Source organism: Pan troglodytes, chromosome 9, assembly GCF_028858775.2.
Source record: "Pan troglodytes isolate AG18354 chromosome 9, NHGRI_mPanTro3-v2.0_pri, whole genome shotgun sequence".
NCBI classification, from domain to species: domain Eukaryota; kingdom Metazoa; phylum Chordata; class Mammalia; order Primates; family Hominidae; genus Pan; species Pan troglodytes.
The window spans coordinates 51,770,793-51,789,408 of record NC_072407.2 but is presented as its reverse complement, the minus strand read 5'-3'; the positions used below and the strand labels follow the sequence as shown (position 1 = coordinate 51,789,408).

The window sequence follows — 18,616 nt, the reverse complement described above, 5'->3', positions numbered from 1 at the left end:
AGATTACAGGCGTGAGTGCGCTGGGCCCAGCAGCACACCTTTCTAGAAGACAGACAACATGAAACTCTAGGCCGAGAATAGCCACAAGATGGAGGACAAGTGGGCAAAGAAAAGGCTTGGGGAAAGCGCATGGGTGGAACCCGACGGAAGTGGGGAAGTCGTTCTAATTCAGGCCCTACCGCACTATTGGCTGGACTCTCACCCTTTTTCCTTTTCCATTGGCCACCGGTCCCTCCTCTGGGTCAAAACAGCCAATCGCCTAGCGCAGTTGGTAATCCCGCCCTTTCTCCTGGTGAGGAGGAGCCAGAAGAGCCGAAGGGCCCGAGGCGCTTGCGCAAGCGCGTGCTCCGCCGGTTGAAAGCGGATCCGGGCTGGAGGCGGTGTCGCGGTGCATGAATATTGATTACGCGTCGCAGCGCCCAGCGCCCAGCGCCCAGCCTCCAGTGCCCGCCCCTCTCGGCCGCCCGACGCTAGCTGCTCGCGCTTGGGCTCGCGATGGGGAAGAAGTCCCGGGCGGTACCCGGCCGTAGGCCCATCCTGCAGCTCTCTCCGCCGGGTCCTCGGGGCAGCACGCCGGGCCGGGACCCGGAGCCGGAACCCGACACTGAGCCGGACTCAACCGCGGCGGTCCCCAGCCAGCCCGCCCCGTCGGCGGCGACGACCACCACCACCGCGGTGACTGCCGCCGCGGCCTCGGACGACTCGCCTTCAGAAGGCAAGGGTGCGCGGGGGGACCTGAACTCGAGCTCAGGGCTTGCGGCCTAGGCTCCTCACGGCGCCTGGCCAGACCCGGCGAGGGAGGCGGGCGAGGTCGGCTTCCGAGGCCTGCCTGCTGCGGGCCTGCAGGCGGGGCGGCCCTGGGCTCCGGGCCGCAGAAGGGCCAGGCCGAGTTCTGCGCCCTCGGCCTGGGCCAAGCCCGAGGCGCCATCTGTGGTGCAGGGCTTGCCCCAGGAACGTTTGAAATATGACCGAAGTTCGGCCATCCTGAGTCTCCCAAACGCCCCGGGTCGGTTTTGGGTAACGCAGAGGGTGGATGTGAGGATGAGTTTCCGCGTGCGCGGCCTGTGACTGTGGGCCAGGCCTTTCCACACGTCATCTGCCTCCTTTCGGTTTTGTCGAAACGGGGATAGAGACGTTTAGAAAAAGCTCTTAATATTCCAGCCAGTAAGCATCCCCACACTAGCAGAACTGCTGGAGAAATGGAGCTGGTAGGTTCCTAAGTATTTGTGTGGTTCTCACTGGAGTGGTGCTTGGATTAAAAGTGACTCCAGGGCTAGGCGCCGGAGGAGCCGCGACCGTTTCAGATGTTCAGAGATCACGCTGATTCGTTAATTGGAAAAAATCCGCAATAGCAGTGTTTGGTGTGTCTTGTAAAGGTCCTATCATAGCCTGGAGAATACTTACTGTTTTTGTATGTATTTGTAAGTATTGCAGATGTAACTTTTTAAGAGTTTTGTTTTGTTTTTTTCGAGACAATGTCTCAATCTGTCGCCCAGGCTGGAGTGCAGTGGCGCGATCTTGGGCTCACTGCAACCTCCACCTCCCGGGTTCAAGCGATCCTCCCGCCTTAGCCTCCTGGGTAGCTGGGAGTACAGGACCCTGCCACCATGCCCGGCTAATTTTTGTATTTTCAGTAGAGACGGAGTTCATGTTTCCCGGGCTGGTCTCGAACTCCAGGGCTCAAGCGATCATTACAGGCGAGAGCCACCGCGCCCGGCCATGCAGATGTATTAATAATTTTTATTTACCATGGTAAGAGTCTTCCCTTGATGTTGAAGTTTGTAGGCAGATGAAAGACTCCAGGGCACGGTGACTCATGCCTGTAATCCCAGCACTTTGGGAGGCCGAGGTAGGCGGATTACTCGAGGTCAGGAGTTTGACCAGCCTGGGCGACAAGAGCGAAACTCCGTCTCAAAAAAAAAAAAAAAAAGATTCCAGCTCTGTGTGTTTATTATCTCCCAATTATTTGGGTCAATGAAATGTCCTTTCTTTTTTTTTTGAGATGGAGTCTTCCTCTGTGGCCCAGGCTGCAGTAACCTCTGCCTCTTGGGTTCAAGCGATCCTTCTGCCTCAGCCTCCCGAGTAGTTGGGATTACAAGCGAGTGCCATCATGCCTAGCAATTTTTTTATTTTTATTTTTGTATTTTTAGTAGAGATGGAGTTTCACCATGGTGGCCAGGCTGGTCTTGAACCCCTGACCTCAAGTGACCCCGCCCCCCCCCGCCCCCCCCCCGTCTTGGCCTCCCAAAGTGCTGGGATTACAGGTGCGAACCCATCCGAAATGCACTTTTTAAAAAATTGATGGAATCTAGAGCTGAAATGTTAAATCAAAGGTTGATTGTCACCTCTAGTGTTTTCTCTGGTCCGGAATCTGACTGCAGTTTTCTTTTCTTTTTTTTTTTTTTTTTTTAAATCCAGATGAACAGGAAGCGGTGCAGGAGATTCCTAGAGTTGTTCAGAATCCTCCAAAACCAGTCATGACCACTAGACCCACAGCTGTTAAAGCAACAGGTATGCTTTTGTTTTGTTTTTTACATTTTTTCTCCCACGTCTTTCATTAAAGTCAAGTTGGGTTTGTACATAGAATGTTTTGCTGAATGCTTTAGTGTTGCTAACATTATTTCTCCCAAAAATATGATTTAAGATTATTTTTGTTTGTGAGAGAATGTTGATGTATATACACTTTGACCAGTGCAAAATTTGTTGTTTTTCTTTACCCAAAACGTTTTTTACTGTTTTTTTTTTCCTGATGCTATTTTATAACTAGTTTTCTGGTCCTCCCACTAGCTTGGTGTTCGTTAGGCATGCCAACTCCTATTCCTTTTCTAACACTCTGGCTTGATTGGTTACCTAACAAACATTGGTGGACCTGGAAATTGATCTTATTAAATATTTTCAAGTACAAAGGAATGCCATAGTTGCAACAGTGGTTTTGTAGACAAACCTGGGTTCAATTCATCACTCTGGCATTCACACTTAGACTTTGGCGCAATTACTAATTGGGTTGAACCTCATTAATCTGTAAAATGGATCTTTTATCTCTGAGATATTTCCAGATGTGACATAGTAAGTGCCAAGAATGTTAATTTTCTCTACTCTGTGTATCTTGGAAGAGTAAAATGTGTTTTAATATTAAATATTCTATAATTGGTAGTAATTTCTTTTCAGTTCAGAATACTTTTTGTACTATTTGATGCTTAAAATGATAGATGCTTATTCCTCTCTCCTCACCATTTGCCACCTAAAAAAAAAAAAACCAAACCAAACACCCCAGTGTGGGTTAGGAAGCTAAAATTTGAATGTGAGAGAAATTTCAGAACTACATTATACCATTTTGTATTTGCCAACTGCATATGTTATTTCATTTGAGACTTAACACTCATTTAAAATATGTAGAATTTAGCCAGGAGCGGTGGCTCACGCCTGTAATCCCAGCACTTTGGTAGTCTGAGGCAGGCGGATCACCTGAGTTCAGGAGTTCGAGACCAGCCTGGCCAACATGGTGAAACCCCATCTCTACTAAAAGCATAAAAATTAGCTGGGCGTGGTGGCGCACACCTATAATCGCAGCTACTCAGGAGGTGGAGGTTGCAGTGAACTGAGGTTTTGCCACTGCACTCCAGCCTGGGCGACCGTAAGAACCTGTCTCAAATAAATACATAAAATAAAATATAAATTTAAATGTTTCTAGGAGAAACTTCCTTGATTACTCCTGTGGTTTGAATGTCCTCTCGTGATGTCAACACCTTCCATTAGGCCCCTACCTCCCAACACTGTTGCACTGGGGATTTAATTTCCAAAACATCCTTTTTAGGGGCACATTCAAGCCATAAGAGGTATATACCTAAGAAATAATTTACTGCCTGATATAGGTAGCTATATACAAATTGTGTAGCACCATCCCTCAAAGGTAAGTAAGAATGTTGAGGTTTGAGGGGTCAACACCTCTCTCAAAAAAAGACTGCTAAAAACTATGGCTCTGGGCCGGGCACAGTGGCTCACGCTTGTAATCCCAGCATTTTGGGAGGCCGAGGCAGGTGGATAATGAGGTCAGGAGATCGAGACCATCCTGGCTAACACGGCGAAACCCCATCTCTATTAAAAATACAAAAAATTAGCTGGGCGTGGTGGCGGGCGCCTGTAGTCCCAGCTACTCGGGAGGCTGAGGCAGGAGAATGGCGTGAACCCGGGACACGGAGCTTGCAGTGAGCCGAGATCACGCCACTGCACTCCAGCCTGGGCGACAGAGCAAGACTCCGTCTCAAAATAAAACAAAACAAAACACTATGGCTCTGAAGAATGACCATGCTTTCTCAGGCTTTAAGTAGCAACAAATCTTTTTTTTTTTTTTTTTTTTGAGTTCGAGTGCAGTGGTGTGATCTTGGCTCACTGCAACCTCTGCCTCCCGGGTTGAAGTGATTTCTCCTACCTCACCCTCCTGAGCAGCTGGGATTACCGGCTAATTTTTGTATTTTTAGTAGAGACGGGGTTTCGCCACGTTGGCCAGACTGATCTTGAACTCCTGACCTCAAGTGATCCACCCGCCTTGGACTCCCAAAGTGCGGTGATCACAGGTCTGAGCCACCACGCCCAGCCTGCAACACATCTTCATCTTAATAGTAGTCAAGGACTTGTTCTTACAACTCTAGGGTTTAAGTGATCTTCCTGCCTTGGCCTCCCAAAGTGCTGGGATTACAGGCATGAGCCACTGTGCCCAGCCCAGGAGCTTAGTTTTTAACGCCCCTGAAAATGGGTGGCTCATGCCTGTAATCCTAGTGCTTTGGGAGGCTGAGGTGGGAGGATCACTTGAATCCTAGAGTTCAAGAGCAGCCTAGGCAGCAGAGAGACTCTTTTTTTTTTGGAATCAGAGTCTGTTGCCTAGGCTGGAGTGCAGTGGCGTGATCTTGGCTCACTGCAGTCTCTGTCTCCTGGGTTCCGGCGATTCTCCTTCCTCAGCCTTCCAAGTAGCTGGGATTACGGGCCCACGCCACCATGCCCAGCTAATTTTTGTATTTTCAGTAGAGACGGTTCACCATGTTGGCCAGGCTGGTCTGGAACTCCTGACTTCAAGTAATCCACCTGCCTCAGCCTCCCAAAGTGCTGGGATTAAAGGCATGAGCCATCACACCTGGCCAAGACCCCCACCTCTACAAAAAAGTTTAAAATTAGCTAGACGTGCTGATGAGCACCTGTGGGCCTAGCTACTTGGGAGACTGAGGCAGGAGGATCGCTTGAGCCCAGGAGTTCAAGGCTGCAGTCAGCTATATATGATCATGCCACTGCAACCCAGTCTAGGTGACAGAATGAGACCCTGTGTCAAAAATAATTTAAAAAAATAGGCGGGGCACGGTGGCTCACGCCTATAATCCCAGCACTTTGGGAGGCTAAGGCAGGCAGATCACAAGGCCAAGAGATTGAGACCATCCTGGCCAACATGGTGAAACCCCATTTCTACTAAAAATACAAAAATTAGCTGGGTGTGGTAGCATGCGCCTGTAGTCCCAGCTACTCAGGGAGCTGAGGTGGGAGAATCACTTGAACCCAGGAGGTGGAGGTTGCAGTGAGCCAAGATCATGCCACTTCACTCCAGCCTGGCGACAGAGTGAAACTCCATCTCAAAGGAAAAAAAAAACGAGGCCGGGTGCAGTGGTTCACGCGTGTAATTCCAGCACTTTGGGAGGCCAAGGCGGGCGGATGACAAGGTCGGGAGTTCAAGACCATCCTGGCCAACATAGTGAAACCCCATCGCTACTAAAAATACAATTAGCTGGGTATGGTGGCACGCACCTGTAGTCCCAGCTACTCGTGAGGCTGAGGTGGGAGAATCGCTTGAACCCGGGAGGCGGAGGTTGCAATGAGCTAGACCACACCATTGCACTCCAGCCTGGGTGACAGAGTAAGACTCTATCTCAAAAAAAAAAAAAAAAAAAAAAAACGGCCAGACGCTGTGCCTCACGCCTCTAATCCCAGCACTTTGGGAGGGTGAAGCTGGCGGATCATCTGAGGTCTGGAGTTCGAGACCAGCCTGACCAGCACGGAGAAACCCCGTCTCTACTAAAAATACAAAACTAGCTGGGCATGGTGGCGCATGCCTGTAATTCCAGCTACTTAGGAGGCTGAGGCAGGAAAATCGCTTGAACCCAGGAGGCAGAGGTTGCGGTGAGCCAAGATCACGACATTGCACTCCAGCCTGGGCAACAAGAGCGAAACTCTGTCTCAAAAAAAAAAAAAAGAAAGAAAGAAATTAAATTCTTGGAGTTCTTTAGTACCTGCTTATAGGTCAGTGACACCTGGCCAGCTTTGTTGTTGTTTTTAATAAAATTTTTTTTCTTTCTGTAGACATGGTCTCACTTTATTGCCCAGGCTGTTCTCAAGGAGGCTCAAGTGATCCTCCTTCCTTGGCCTCTCAAAATGCTAGGATTATAGATGTGAGCCACCGTGACCATCGTGTTGATTTTGTTTCTAAGATTTTTCTCTTTTTTTTTTTGCTTTGAGATGGAGTCTTGTTCTGTCGCCCAGGCTGGAGTGCAGTGGTGTGATCTTGGCTCACTGCAACCTCCGTCGCCTGAGTTAAAGTGATTCTCCTGCTGCAGCCTCCCTAGTAGCTGGGATTACTGGCTCATGCCACCATCCCCAGCTAATTTTATATTTTTAGTAGAGACAGGGTTTCAGCATCTTGGCCAGGCTGGTCTTGAACTCCTGACCTTGTAATCCACTCGTCTCAGCCTCCCAAAGTGCTGGGATTAGAGCGGTGAGCGACCATGCCCAGCCTCTGAGATTTTTCTAAGATAAAGCAATTTTACCTGATAATGTGAATGTTTATTTTCAGTGTTACTCTAACTTCATTCCTGTTAACAGTATATACACTGTATTTTCTGAGATTTAATTAAATTTTGTATGTATTTTATGACTTGCTTTTATTCCTTTAGCATTACTTTTAATCGCTTTAGTAATATTTCATGTGATTCTATAATAGTCTGATTTATCACAAAATGGTAATAAATCAGGTATGTCCTATGATTTGCTTGGCCAGTCCACTGTTTGAGAGCATTTGAGTGTTTACAGATTTTAGTTGTTTCAAGCAAGCCACCAGAAGCTTTGAGCAAAGTTTTTTTGGAGTTATGTCTTGGTATTATAGTCTCAAAGATGAAACTATATAAAATAAACTTGAGTTTTGTAGCTCTTGGTACCCGTTGCCAAATTTCACTTAAGATATATGGAATCTAGGCGGTCACTGTGGCTGCCGCCTCCCAACACTATGGGAGGCCAAGGCAGGTGGATCACCTGACGTCAAGAGTTCGAGACCAGCCTGGCAACATGGTGAAAACCTGTCTCTACGAAAATAGAAAAGACCAGGCTGGGTGACTCACGCCTGTAATCCCAGCACTTTGGGAGCCTGAAGCGGATGAATCACCTGAGGTCGGGAGTTCTAGATCAGCCTGGCCAACATGGTGAAATCCCGTCTCTACTAGAAATACAAAAAAATTAGCTGTGGTTGGTGGTGCACTCCTCTAATTCCAGCTGCTCGGGAGGCTGAGGGAGGAAAATCGCTTGAACACGGGAGGCAGAGGTTGCAGTGAGCCAAAGCTGTGCTGCTGCGCTCCAGCCTGGGTGACAGTGAGACTCCATCTCCAAAAAAAAAAAAACAAAAAAATACAAAAATTACATTGGCACGCACTTGTAATCCCAACTACTTGGTAGGCTGAGGCAGGAGAGTCGCTTGAACCCAGGAAACAGAGGCTGCAGTGAGCCGAGATCATGTGATTGCATTTCACCCTGGGTGACAGAGCAAGACTCTGTCTCAAAAAAAAAAAAAAAAAAAAGTTTGATCAATTTATGATGTCTCTCTGAATTTCTCACAAACACTAGACTTAATAATTTTCATTTTCTTGGCTAATTTATTATGTTTTTAGGAGTTTAGAAGAAGTTTGTCCATAGGTGAAAAGCTCTTAGGTGAAGAAAGGGAATAGGCAGAGCCGATTTTGCCTGTGGACCTGGGGAGCTACCTCTTGTTGGGAAATTTTGTAATGAAAATACCATGCAGCTTACCTGATTGAAACTTTTTACTGAAAGTGATTATATCTATGATTGTCATTAGAAGTATTTTTATTTTTAATTAATTTATTTTGAGTTAGTTCTTGTTCCCCAGGTTGGAGTGCAATGGCACAGCCTCGGCTCACTGTAACCACCGCCTCCTGGGTTCAAGTGATTCTCCTGCCTCAGCCTCCCAAGTAGCTGGGATTGCAGGTGCCTGCCACCACGCCCAGCTCCTTTTTTTGAATTTTTAGTAGAGATGAGTTTCACCATGTTGGCCAGCCAATCTTGAACTCCTGACCTCAGGTGATCCACCCGCCTTGGCCTCCCAAAGTGCTGGGATTACAGGCATGAGCCACCGTGCCCGGCCAGTATTTTTATTTAAAAATAAAATTTCCCACTCTCATTTCCAGAATCCATCAGTACTGTATACAAAAGTGCGGCATTATTTCATACAGAAGTTTCTCCTTTGGTAGTTCTGCTCTTATAAAGCTGAATACCTTTTGTTCAGAATACCAAGAAAATTGGGCCGGGTGCCATGGTTCACGCCTGTAATCTCAGCACTTTCGGAGGCCAAGGCAGGCGGATCACTTGAGGTCAGGAGTGCGAGAGCAGCCTGGCCAACATGGTGAAACCCCATCTCTACTAAAAATACAAAAAAATTAGCCAGGCGTGGTGGTGCACGCCTATAATCCCAGCTACTTGGGAGACCGAGGCTGGAGAATCACTTGAACCTGGGAGGCAGAGGTTGCAGTGAGTCAAGACTGCACCATTGCACTCCAGCCTGGGCAAAAAGAACGAAACTCCATACCAAAAAAAAAAAAAAAAAAAAAAGCCAGTCGCAGGTCTCACACCTGTAATCCCAGCACTTTGGGAGGCCAAAAAGGGCAGATCACTTGAGGTCAGGAGTTCAAGACCAGCGTGGCCAACATGGTGAAACCCTGTCTCTACTAAAAGTACAAAAATTAGCAGGTCGCGGTGGCGTGCGCCTGTTAATCCTAGCTACTAGGGTGGCTGAGGCAAGAGAATCACCTGAACCCGGGAGGCGGAGGTTGCACTGAGCTGAGATTGTGCCACTGCACTCCAGCCTGGGTGACAGTGTGAGACTCCATCTCAAAAAAAAAAAAAAATTAGAGACACTATCTAAGAAACGTCCATGCAAATTTCTCTCTCTTTTTTTTCCCCCCCTTTTTTTTTAGACGGAGTCTCGCCCTGTCACCAGGCTGGAATACAGTGGCGTGACCTCAGCTCACTGCAATCTCCACCTTCCGGGTTCAAGCAATTCTCATGCCTCAGCCTCCTGAGTAGCTGGGATTACAGGTGCGCACCACCACAGCCAGCTAATTTTTTGTTTTTAGTAGAGGCGGGATTTCACCATGTTGGCCAGGATGGTCTTGATCTGACCTCGTGATCCACCTGCCTCAGCCTCCCAAAGTGCTGGCATTATACAGGCATGAGCCACCATGCCTGTCCACAAACGTCCATGTAAATATCTTTCTTACCAGTTTAAAATACTATTGTGACCAGGTGAGGTGGCTCACACCTATATTTTGTGGTCAGACGAGGTGGCTCACACCTGTAATGTCAGCACTTTGGGAGGCTCAGGCAGGGGATTGCTTGAGCTCAGGAATTCAAGACCAAACTGAGCAACAGATTGAAACCTTTTGTGTGCTTAAAAAATGCCAAGTGTGGTGGCGTAGGCCTGTAGTCCTAGCTACATGGGAGACTGAGGCAGGAGGATGGCTTGTGACCAGGAGTTCGAGATGAGCCTAGGCAACATGGCAAAACCCCGTCTCTACCAAAGTTAGCCAGGCGTAGTGGTGCACGCCTCTAGTCCCAGCTACACAGGAGCCTGATTGAGGTGGGAAGATTGGTTGAGCTCAGGAGGTCAAGGCTGCAGTGAGCTGTCATCGCACCAGTTCACTTGTGCCAGAGTGAGACCCTGTCTCAAAAAAAAGAAATGAAAAATTTTGCCTAACATTTTGGGAAGTCAAGGCAGGAAGATCACATGAGGACAGGATGAGACCAGCCTAGGCAACACAGGAGATTCCATCTCTGCATAAAATAAAAAATAAAATAAATTAGCCAGGCATGGTGGGTTGTGCCTCTAGTCATCCACTCAGGATGCCGAGGCAAGAGAATCATTTGAGGCCAGGAGTTTGAGGATGTAGTGATCCACTGCTTCCGCCTTGGCACTAGAGCAAGACCCTATCTCTTACATACATATATACATAAACAAATCAAACTTTAGAAATTGATGTTTAGAGGCTATGTGTGGTGGCTCATGCCTGTAGTCCCAGCACTTTGGGAGGCCGAGGTGGGCAGATCACTTGAGGTCAGGAGTCCAAGAGCAGCTAGGCCAACATAGCGAAACCCCATCTCTACTAAAAATGCAAACATTACCCAGGTGTGGTGGTGCACACCTGTAATCCCAGCTACTCGGGAGGCTGAGGCAGGAGAATCGCATGAACCCTGGAGGTGGAGGTTGCAATGAGCCAAGATTGCGCCCCTGCACTTCAGCCTGGGCAACAGAGTAAGACTCCGTCTTGGCCGGGTGCGGTGGCTCACGCCTGTAATCCCAGCACTTTGGGAGGCCGAGGTGGGCGGGTCATGAGGTCAGGAGATCCAAGACCATCCTGGCTAACACGGTGAAACCCCATCTCTACTAAAAATACAAAAAAATTAGCCGGGCGTGGTGGGCGCCTGTAGTCCCAGCTATTCAGGAGACTGAGGCAGGAGAATGGCGTGAACCTGAGAGGCAGAGCTTGTAGTGAGCGGAGCCACTGCACTCCAGCCTGGGGGACAGAGCGAGACTCCATCTCAAAATAAAATTGCTATTTAAGAACTTACCTACATATGCTGGAAAGGATGTGGAGAAATAGAAACGCTTTTACGCTGTTAGTGGGAGTGTAAACTAGTTCAACCATTGTGGAAGACAGTGTGGTGATTCCTCAAGGATCTAGAACTAGAAATACCATTTGACCCAGCGATCCCATTACTGGGTATATATACCCAAAGGATTATAAATCATGCTGCTATAAAGACACATGCACACGTTATGTTTACTGCAGCACTATTCACAATAGCAAAGACTTGGAACCAACCCGAATGTCCATCAGTGATAGACTGGATTAAGAAAATGTGGCACATATACACCATAGAATACTATGCAGCCATAAAAAAGGATGAGTTCATGTCCTTTGTAGGGACATCGATGAAGCTGGAAACCATCATTCTGAGCAAACTATCGCAGGGACGGAAAACCAAACACCACATATTCTCACTCACAGGTAGGAATTGAACAATGAGAACATTTGGACACAGGGTGGGGAACATCACACACCGGGGCCTGTCATGGGGTGGGGGGTGGGGGAGGGATAGCATTAAGAGAAATACCTAATGTTAATGATGAGTTAATGGGTGCAGCACACCAACATAGTACATGTATACATATGTAATAAACCTGCATCGTTGTGCACATGTACCTTAGAACTTAAAGTATAACAACAACAACAAAAAACCTACATACAGAAAGAAAAAAATGAAGGCAGGAATTATGACACTAAGGCACTGAATACGAACTCCTACATGATTAATGGAACAATTTATGTTTACTTTTAGGTGACCTTTGAGTTTATGTATGGGATGTATGACACACAAAACTAGATTTAACTTTCTGATAAATCTGTTCATTTACCAACTTTTTAGTGAGCGTAGACTGTGTCAGCGCTGTGAAATTTAATATAAGTAATAGCTGGAAAAGTCTAGCTAGAATTTAACATTTTATGTGTTTATAATACATATAATAATACTCTATGTATTATATTGTTAATTGTAATCTTGGAGTAGCCACAGATGATCCAAAAGGAAATGGCATAGCAGCATTACAGAGGCCATACCTGATACCACTTAAATTTGAGGAAGACATTGATCATTGGTTTTAGCCATGTTGAGCCCCATTTTTAATTCCTGTCACTTCATGTTTTTAATTTCTGTCACTTCCTGTTTGAGGAATAATCATTGATTAAAAGCTTTGTTTTTAACTTTGAAAGTCTTTATTTCTTTAGGTTTTGAAAGTCTTTGTTTCAGCTGCTACACTGTAATTGGCTCAGTTTGAAGTAAACACTTTAATCACCAAATTCTAAAATCAGGATATACTATCTATGAACAATTTGGAAAGAGAGTGAGATTGAATAATTGATTGAAATAACTATAAAGATTAATTTTCTTGTTCTCGGTTTTTTTTTTGTTTGTTTGTTTGTTTTTGGAGACATGGTCAGTCTCACTTTGTCACCCTGGCTGGAGTACAGTGGAGATGTTTCGGCTTAATGCAGCCTCAACCTCCTGGGCTCAAGCTATCCTTGCACCTCAGCCGTATGCTCGGCTAAATTTTTATTCTTTTTCCTTTTCCCTTTTTTTTTTTTTTGTTTTTGTTTTTATGGGATAGACAAGGTCTCACTATGTTTTCGAGGCTGGTCTCAGATTCTGGGCTCAAATGATCTTCCTGCCTCAGATCCTCCCGAAGAAGTTGGGTCTGTAGACATAAGCTGTGTTGCCTGGCTCATAGATCAACATGTTTTTTTATTTTTTATTTTATTTATTTATTTATTTTGAGATGGATTTTCACTGTTGTTGCCCAGGCTGGAGTGCAGTGGCGTGATCTCAGCTCACCGCAACCTCCGCCTCCCGAGTTCAAGCAATTTTTCTGCTTCAGCCTCCTGAGTAGCTGGGATTACAGGCATGTGCCACCACACCTGGCTAATTTTGTATTTTTAGTAGAGACAGGGTTTCTCCATGTTGGTCAGGCTGGTCTTGAACTCCTGACTTCAGGTGATCTGCCCGCCTCAGCCTCCCAAAGTGCTGGGATTACAGGTGTGAGCCACCATGCCCAGCCCAGATCAATTTTTTTTTTTTTTTTTTTTTTTTTTACCCCCGGAGACAGAGTCTTACTCTTTTGCCCAGGGTGGAGTGCAGTGGTGTGATCTTGGCTCACTGCAACCTCTGCCTCCCAGGTTCAAGCACTTCTCCTGCCTCACTAGCTGGGACTACAGGCACGTGCTACCAGGCCTGGCTAATTTTTTGTATTTTTAGTAGAGATGGGGTTTCACCATGTTGCCCAGGCTGGTCTCAAAACGCCTGACCTCATGATCCACCCACCTCGGCCTCCCAAAGTGCTGGGATTACAGACGTTGAGCCACTGCACCTGGCCTATAGATCAATTTTTATTAGCTTTAACCATACGATGTAATTTATTCTTCTGTGGTAGTTCAGTGATTATTAGTTTTGCGGTTATGTTCTAATCTGTAAGTAAGTTAAAAAAAAACATGTTATACTTCCGTTTTAGATGCTTCTTAGGACATATTGACATTGTTGTTACAAATGCTGTTTTCCTTTTTGTTTCTAGGCGGTCTATGCTTGCTTGGTGCTTATGCTGACAGTGATGACGATGACAATGATGTTTCCGAAAAACTAGCACAATCCAAAGAGACAAATGGAAACCAGTCAACTGATATTGATAGTACATTGGCCAACTTCCTAGCGGTTAGTGGTGCTTTCGTTTGGAGTTTTAGTTATTGAAGCTACTTTGGGACCTGGATCTTAAGTGGTCAGCGTACTTGTCAGTTCAATGTCTTCCTCCTCCTTTCTCCCTCTCCCTCCAACACTCTCTTCTTGTATTTCTCCCGATCTCTATCTCTCGTTTTGTTTTGTTTTGTTTAACTTTAAGAGATGGGGTCTCACTGTGTTGCTCAGGCTGGTCTTGAACTCTTGGGCTGAAGCGATCCTCCCACCTCGGCCTTCCAAAGTGCTGGGATTACAGGTGTGAGCCATCACACCTGGCTGTCTCTCCTTTTTTTTTTTTCTTGAGATAGACTCTCACTCTGTTGCCCAGTCTCGAGTGCAGCGGTACGATCTCGCCTCACTGCAACCTGTCTCCTGGATTCAAGTAGCTGAGGCTACAGGTATGTGCCCCCGAGTAGCTGGGGCTACAGGTATGTGCCACCACACCCAGCTGATTTTTGTATTTTTGGTAGAGACGGGGTTTCACCATGTTGGCCAGGCTGGTCTCAAACTCCTGACCTCAGGTGATCAACCCACCTTGGCCTTCCAAAGTGTTGGGATTACAAGCGTGAGCCACCACCTCCCTTTTCTTTTTGTAAAGCTTTCAAAGAGAAGAAAGGCAAATTAGAAGAGACTGGGGAGCTTGTATAATTGGAAGATGAGGGTTTTGATTTGAGAAGCTTAGAATGAGTATCTAGAATTTTTTTTTTCTCCCTCGAGACTGGGTCTTACTGTCACCCAGGCTGAAATGTGGTGGTGTGATGTTGGCCCACTGCAACCTCTGCCACCCAGGTTCAAGTAATTCTCCCACCTCAGCCTCTTGAGTAGCTGGGATTACAGGCATGTGCCACCACGCCCGCTAATAATTGTATTCTTTTTTTTTTTGTTTTTTGTTTTTTGTTTTTTTTGAGACAGAGTCTTGCTCTTTCACCCAGGTTGGAATGCAGTAGCGTGATCTCGGCTCACTGCAATCCCCGCCTCCCAGATTCAAGCAATTCTAGTGCCTCAGCCTCCCAAGTAGCTGAGATTACAGGTGCCCACCACCACATCCAGCTAATTTTTGTATTTTTAGTAGAGACAAGTTTTCACCATATTGGCCAGGCTGGTTTTGAACTTCTGACCTCAGGTGATCCGCCCGCCTTGGCCGCCCAGAATGCTGGGATTACAGGCGTGAGCCACCGTGCCCAGCCTAATTTTTTTTATTTTTAGTAGAGGGGGATTTCACCATGTTGGCCAGCCTGGTCTCGAATTCCTGACCTCAAGTGATCCACCTGTCTCAGCCTCCCAAAGTGCTGGAAGTGTAGGTGTGAGCCACTGTGCCCGGCTCATGTAGAATTTTTAAAAAGTGATTGCCATTTCCTCAAGTTTCTTGTTTTTGGTATAATTACTGCATTTGTTACTCTTTTCATACTGAAGGAGATCGATGCCATAACAGCTCCTCAGCCTGCAGCTCCTGTAGGAGCTTCTGCTCCACCTCCAACTCCACCTCGACCAGAGCCAAAGGAAGCAGCAACATCTACCCTTTCTTCTTCTACTTCAAATGGAACAGACTCCACCCAAACATCTGGATGGCAATATGATACTCAGTGTTCACTGGCAGGAGGTAAACTTGATCCTTTGATTTTTAAAGAAAAGTAAAATCCTTAAAGGGATTCTAGGCATTCACTTTTCTGGTTTTTTGTTTGTTTGTTTGTTTGTTTGTTTGTTTGTTTGTTTTAAGATGGAATCTCGCTCTGTCGCCCAGGCTGGAGTGCACTGGCGCGATCTTGGCTCACTCCAACCTCCACCTCCTGGGTTCAGACAGTTCTCCTCCCTCAGCCTCCTGAGTAACTGGGACTACAGGCGCACACTGCCATGCCTGCCTAATTTCTCTTTTGTATTTTAGTAGAGACGGGGTTTCACTGTGTTGCCCAAGGCTGGTCTCGAACTCCTGAGCTCAGGAAATCAGCCTGCCTTGGCCTCCCACAGTGCTAGGATTACAGGTGTGAGCCATCGCTCCCGGCTGGCATTCAGTTTTCTAAAGATGAAAGCCCAGAGACTTTAACCTTAGACTTTAGGATTCTGTCTTTTTATTTTTATTTATTTAATTGTTGTTTTTTTTTGAGACTGAGTTTCACCCTTGTTGCCCAGGCTGGAGTGCAGTGATGCGATCTCGGCTCACTGCAACCTCCGCCTCCCAGGTTCAACCAATTCTTCTGCATCAGTCTCCTGAGCAGCTGGGATTACAGGCACCCACCACCACGCCCAGCAAATTTTTTGTATTTTTAGTAGAGATGGGGTTTCACGATGTTGGCAAAGCTGGTCTCGAACTCCTGACCTCGGGGGATCCACCTGCCTTGGCCTCCCAAAGTGCTGTGATTACAGGTTTGAGCCACCGCGCCCAACCTCTGTCTTTTTAAATAAAGCATGTTGAAGATGGTAGGTAGGATAGTCGGCTCGGAAAACTTGTAGGATGTAATTTTTATCTTTTAAAAAGTAATTGCTTGTCCTTGCCAGTTGAATAAGAAAAGCCATGATATTCAAAGTATTTTAGGTACATTTTAGGACCAGCAAACTGCTTTTTTCTATTTACTAATTTAGAGGTGGAGTTTTGCTCATGTTGCCCAGGCTGGAGTGCAATGGTGCAATCTTGGCTCATCGCAGCCTTTGCCTCCCGAGTTCAAGCAATTCTCCTGCCTCAGCCTCCCGAGTAGCTGGGATTACAGGCACGCACCACCACGCCCAATTTTTGTATTTTTAGTAGAGACAGGGTTTCTGCATGTTGATCAGGCTGGTCTCAAACTCCCGACCTTAGGTGATCTGCCCACCTTGGCCTCCCAAATGCTGGGATTACAGGCGTGAGCCACTGTAGCTGGCCAAACTGTTTTTTTTAAAAACTGTGTTCAAAGGTGACTCTAAATGTTAGATATTGAGAAAATAATTCTTGGTGTTAGGCCAGTGGTTCTCAACCAGTGTTGGGGGGTGCCCCTAGGGGATATTTGACAATGTCTGTCAAATATTTTTTATTGTCACAATGTAGGAGGCAGGGTGGATGGGAGTGCTACTGTATCTAGTGGGCAGAGGCCAGGGGTGCTGCTAAAACCTCCACATAGGATTGCCCCCCCACAACAAAGACCTGTGTGCCCCAAAGTTAACAGTGCTGTTTTGAGAAACTGTTAGGTGATTTTGGCTTTTGAGCTTATAAGTAAGCCAGAATCGTAGAGGGATTTGTGCTTAAAATTTGTTTTATCTTCTAGTCGGAATTGAGATGGGCGATTGGCAGGAAGTCTGGGATGAGAACACGGGATGTTATTATTATTGGAATACACAAACAAATGAAGTGACTTGGGAGTTACCCCAGTATCTTGCCACACAGGTACAGGGATTACAGCATTACCAGCCCAGGTAAGAATAAATTTAAAAGTGAAATTGCCTAGAAGGAAATTGAAGCCTTATCTTTTGCTGATAGTATTTGTCTTACATTTCTCTTGCTAAGTATATATTTTGTTAGTTCTGTGCCAGGTGCTGAAACTAGTTTTGTGGTAAATACAGACATATATTCTAAGGAGAAAACGATTTCTGTTTCCAGTAGTAAAAGTGGACCAGTCATAGCCAAGCGAGAAGTTAAAAAGGTCAGTGTCGAAACTTACCTCATTTGTTTATTTTCAGATCTAATAAGCGTTACTCTGAGCACAGGAATGGAAGCCTTCTCTTAATATTTTATGTCATACATGTGAAATAGGAAAAGTTTCATAACTTTCACTTTGTTTCTGTGTATTATGTAGCCTTTATAGCGGTTACTCAGTTGACTTTTTCTTTTGTTTTTTTTTTTTTTTTTCTGAGACAGAGTCTCGCCCTGTCACCCAGGCTGGAGTACAGTGGTGCGATCTCAGCTGACTGCAAGCTCCGCCTCCCGGGTTCACACCATTCTCCTGCCTTAGCCTCCTGAGTCGCTGGGATTACAAGCACCCGCTACCACACCTGGCTTATTTTTTGTATTTTTTAGTGGAGACGGTGTTTCACTGTGTTAGCCAGGATGGTCTCGATCTCCTGACCTCATGACCCGCCTGCCTTGGCCTCCCAGAGTGCTGGGATTACAAGCGTGAGCCACCACATCTGGCCTTTTTTTTTTTTTTTTTTTTTGATATGGAGTCTCGCTCAGTTGCCCAGGCTGGAGCGCAGTGGTGCTGTCTCGGCTCACTGCAACCTTTGCCTCCCAGGCTCAAGAAGTTATTCTCCTGCCTCAGCCTTCTGAGTAGCTGGCATTACAGGCACCTGCCACCATGCCTGGCTAATTTTTGTATTTTTATTAGAGACAGGGTTTCACCATGTTGGTCAGGCTGGTCTCAAACTCCTGACCTCAGGTGATCTACCTGCCTCAGCCTCCCAACGTGCTGAGATTACAGGCATGAGCCACTGCAGCTGGCCCACTTCACTTTTTCTTTGAGAGCTTTAGGGTATCACAGAGGCCTCTTGGATCATTGCAAAGGACGTGGGAGCAGCAGTCCAGACAGGGCTCCACTTCACATAGAATCATTCTATTATTTTTCGGATTCCATATATAAGACATTTTAAAAATATAAAGGTAACTACTTTAAAAACTACTGCAGGTTGAGTATTTCTTAATTGAAATGCCTGGGATCGGAGATAATTTAGATTTTGAATTTTTTTTGAATTCTGAAATATTTGCATTATACTTAGCAGTTGAGTATTCTTAATCTGAAAATGTGAAATCTAAGATGCTCCAGTGAGCATTTCCTTTGATCATCATGTCAGTGCTCAAACGGTTTCAGATTTTGGATTTTTCAATAACGGATACTATGTTAGTGAAACCTGAGCATTTCTGTAGCCTAATTAGTAAGAAAAGTAAGTTGTATTCCTTAGGGAGTGTATATTGAATTCCAATTTATCTTCAATTTTAAAGACTTTTTTGCATCAAAATATATTTTAATTTTAATTTTTTTCTTTTTGAGACAGAGTCTTGCTTGGTTACCCAGGCTGGAAGGGAGTGGCACGATTTCAGCTCATTGCATCCTCCGCCTCC

At 46.0% G+C, this 18,616-nt stretch overlaps 1 protein-coding gene across 7 annotated transcripts in view; it reads left to right on the top strand.

The window, feature by feature from the left end:
* The first annotated feature begins 294 nt into the window (after nt 1-294).
* FNBP4 (formin binding protein 4) overlaps nt 295-18,616 on the top strand; it is a 51,275-nt gene continuing 32,953 nt past the window's right edge. For 2 of the 7 annotated variants that reach the window (XR_010147210.1, XM_016920864.3), the window contains exons 1-6: nt 295-721; nt 2,419-2,511; nt 13,439-13,575; nt 15,010-15,196; nt 16,830-16,977; nt 17,084-17,204. Coding sequence is in view for 4 of the 7 variants with exons in the window: in XM_016920864.3 (XP_016776353.3) it covers nt 496-721; nt 2,419-2,511; nt 13,439-13,575; nt 15,010-15,196; nt 16,830-16,977; nt 17,084-17,204 (912 nt within the window). In the remaining 3 variants the exon portion in view is untranslated. Of the gene's footprint in view, nt 722-2,418; nt 2,512-11,105; nt 11,325-13,438; nt 13,576-15,009; nt 15,197-16,829; nt 16,978-17,083; nt 17,205-18,616 lie in introns of all 7 variants that reach the window. The other 5 variants (XM_054661371.2, XM_054661372.2, XR_010147209.1 and 2 more) reach the window with 5 other exon arrangements.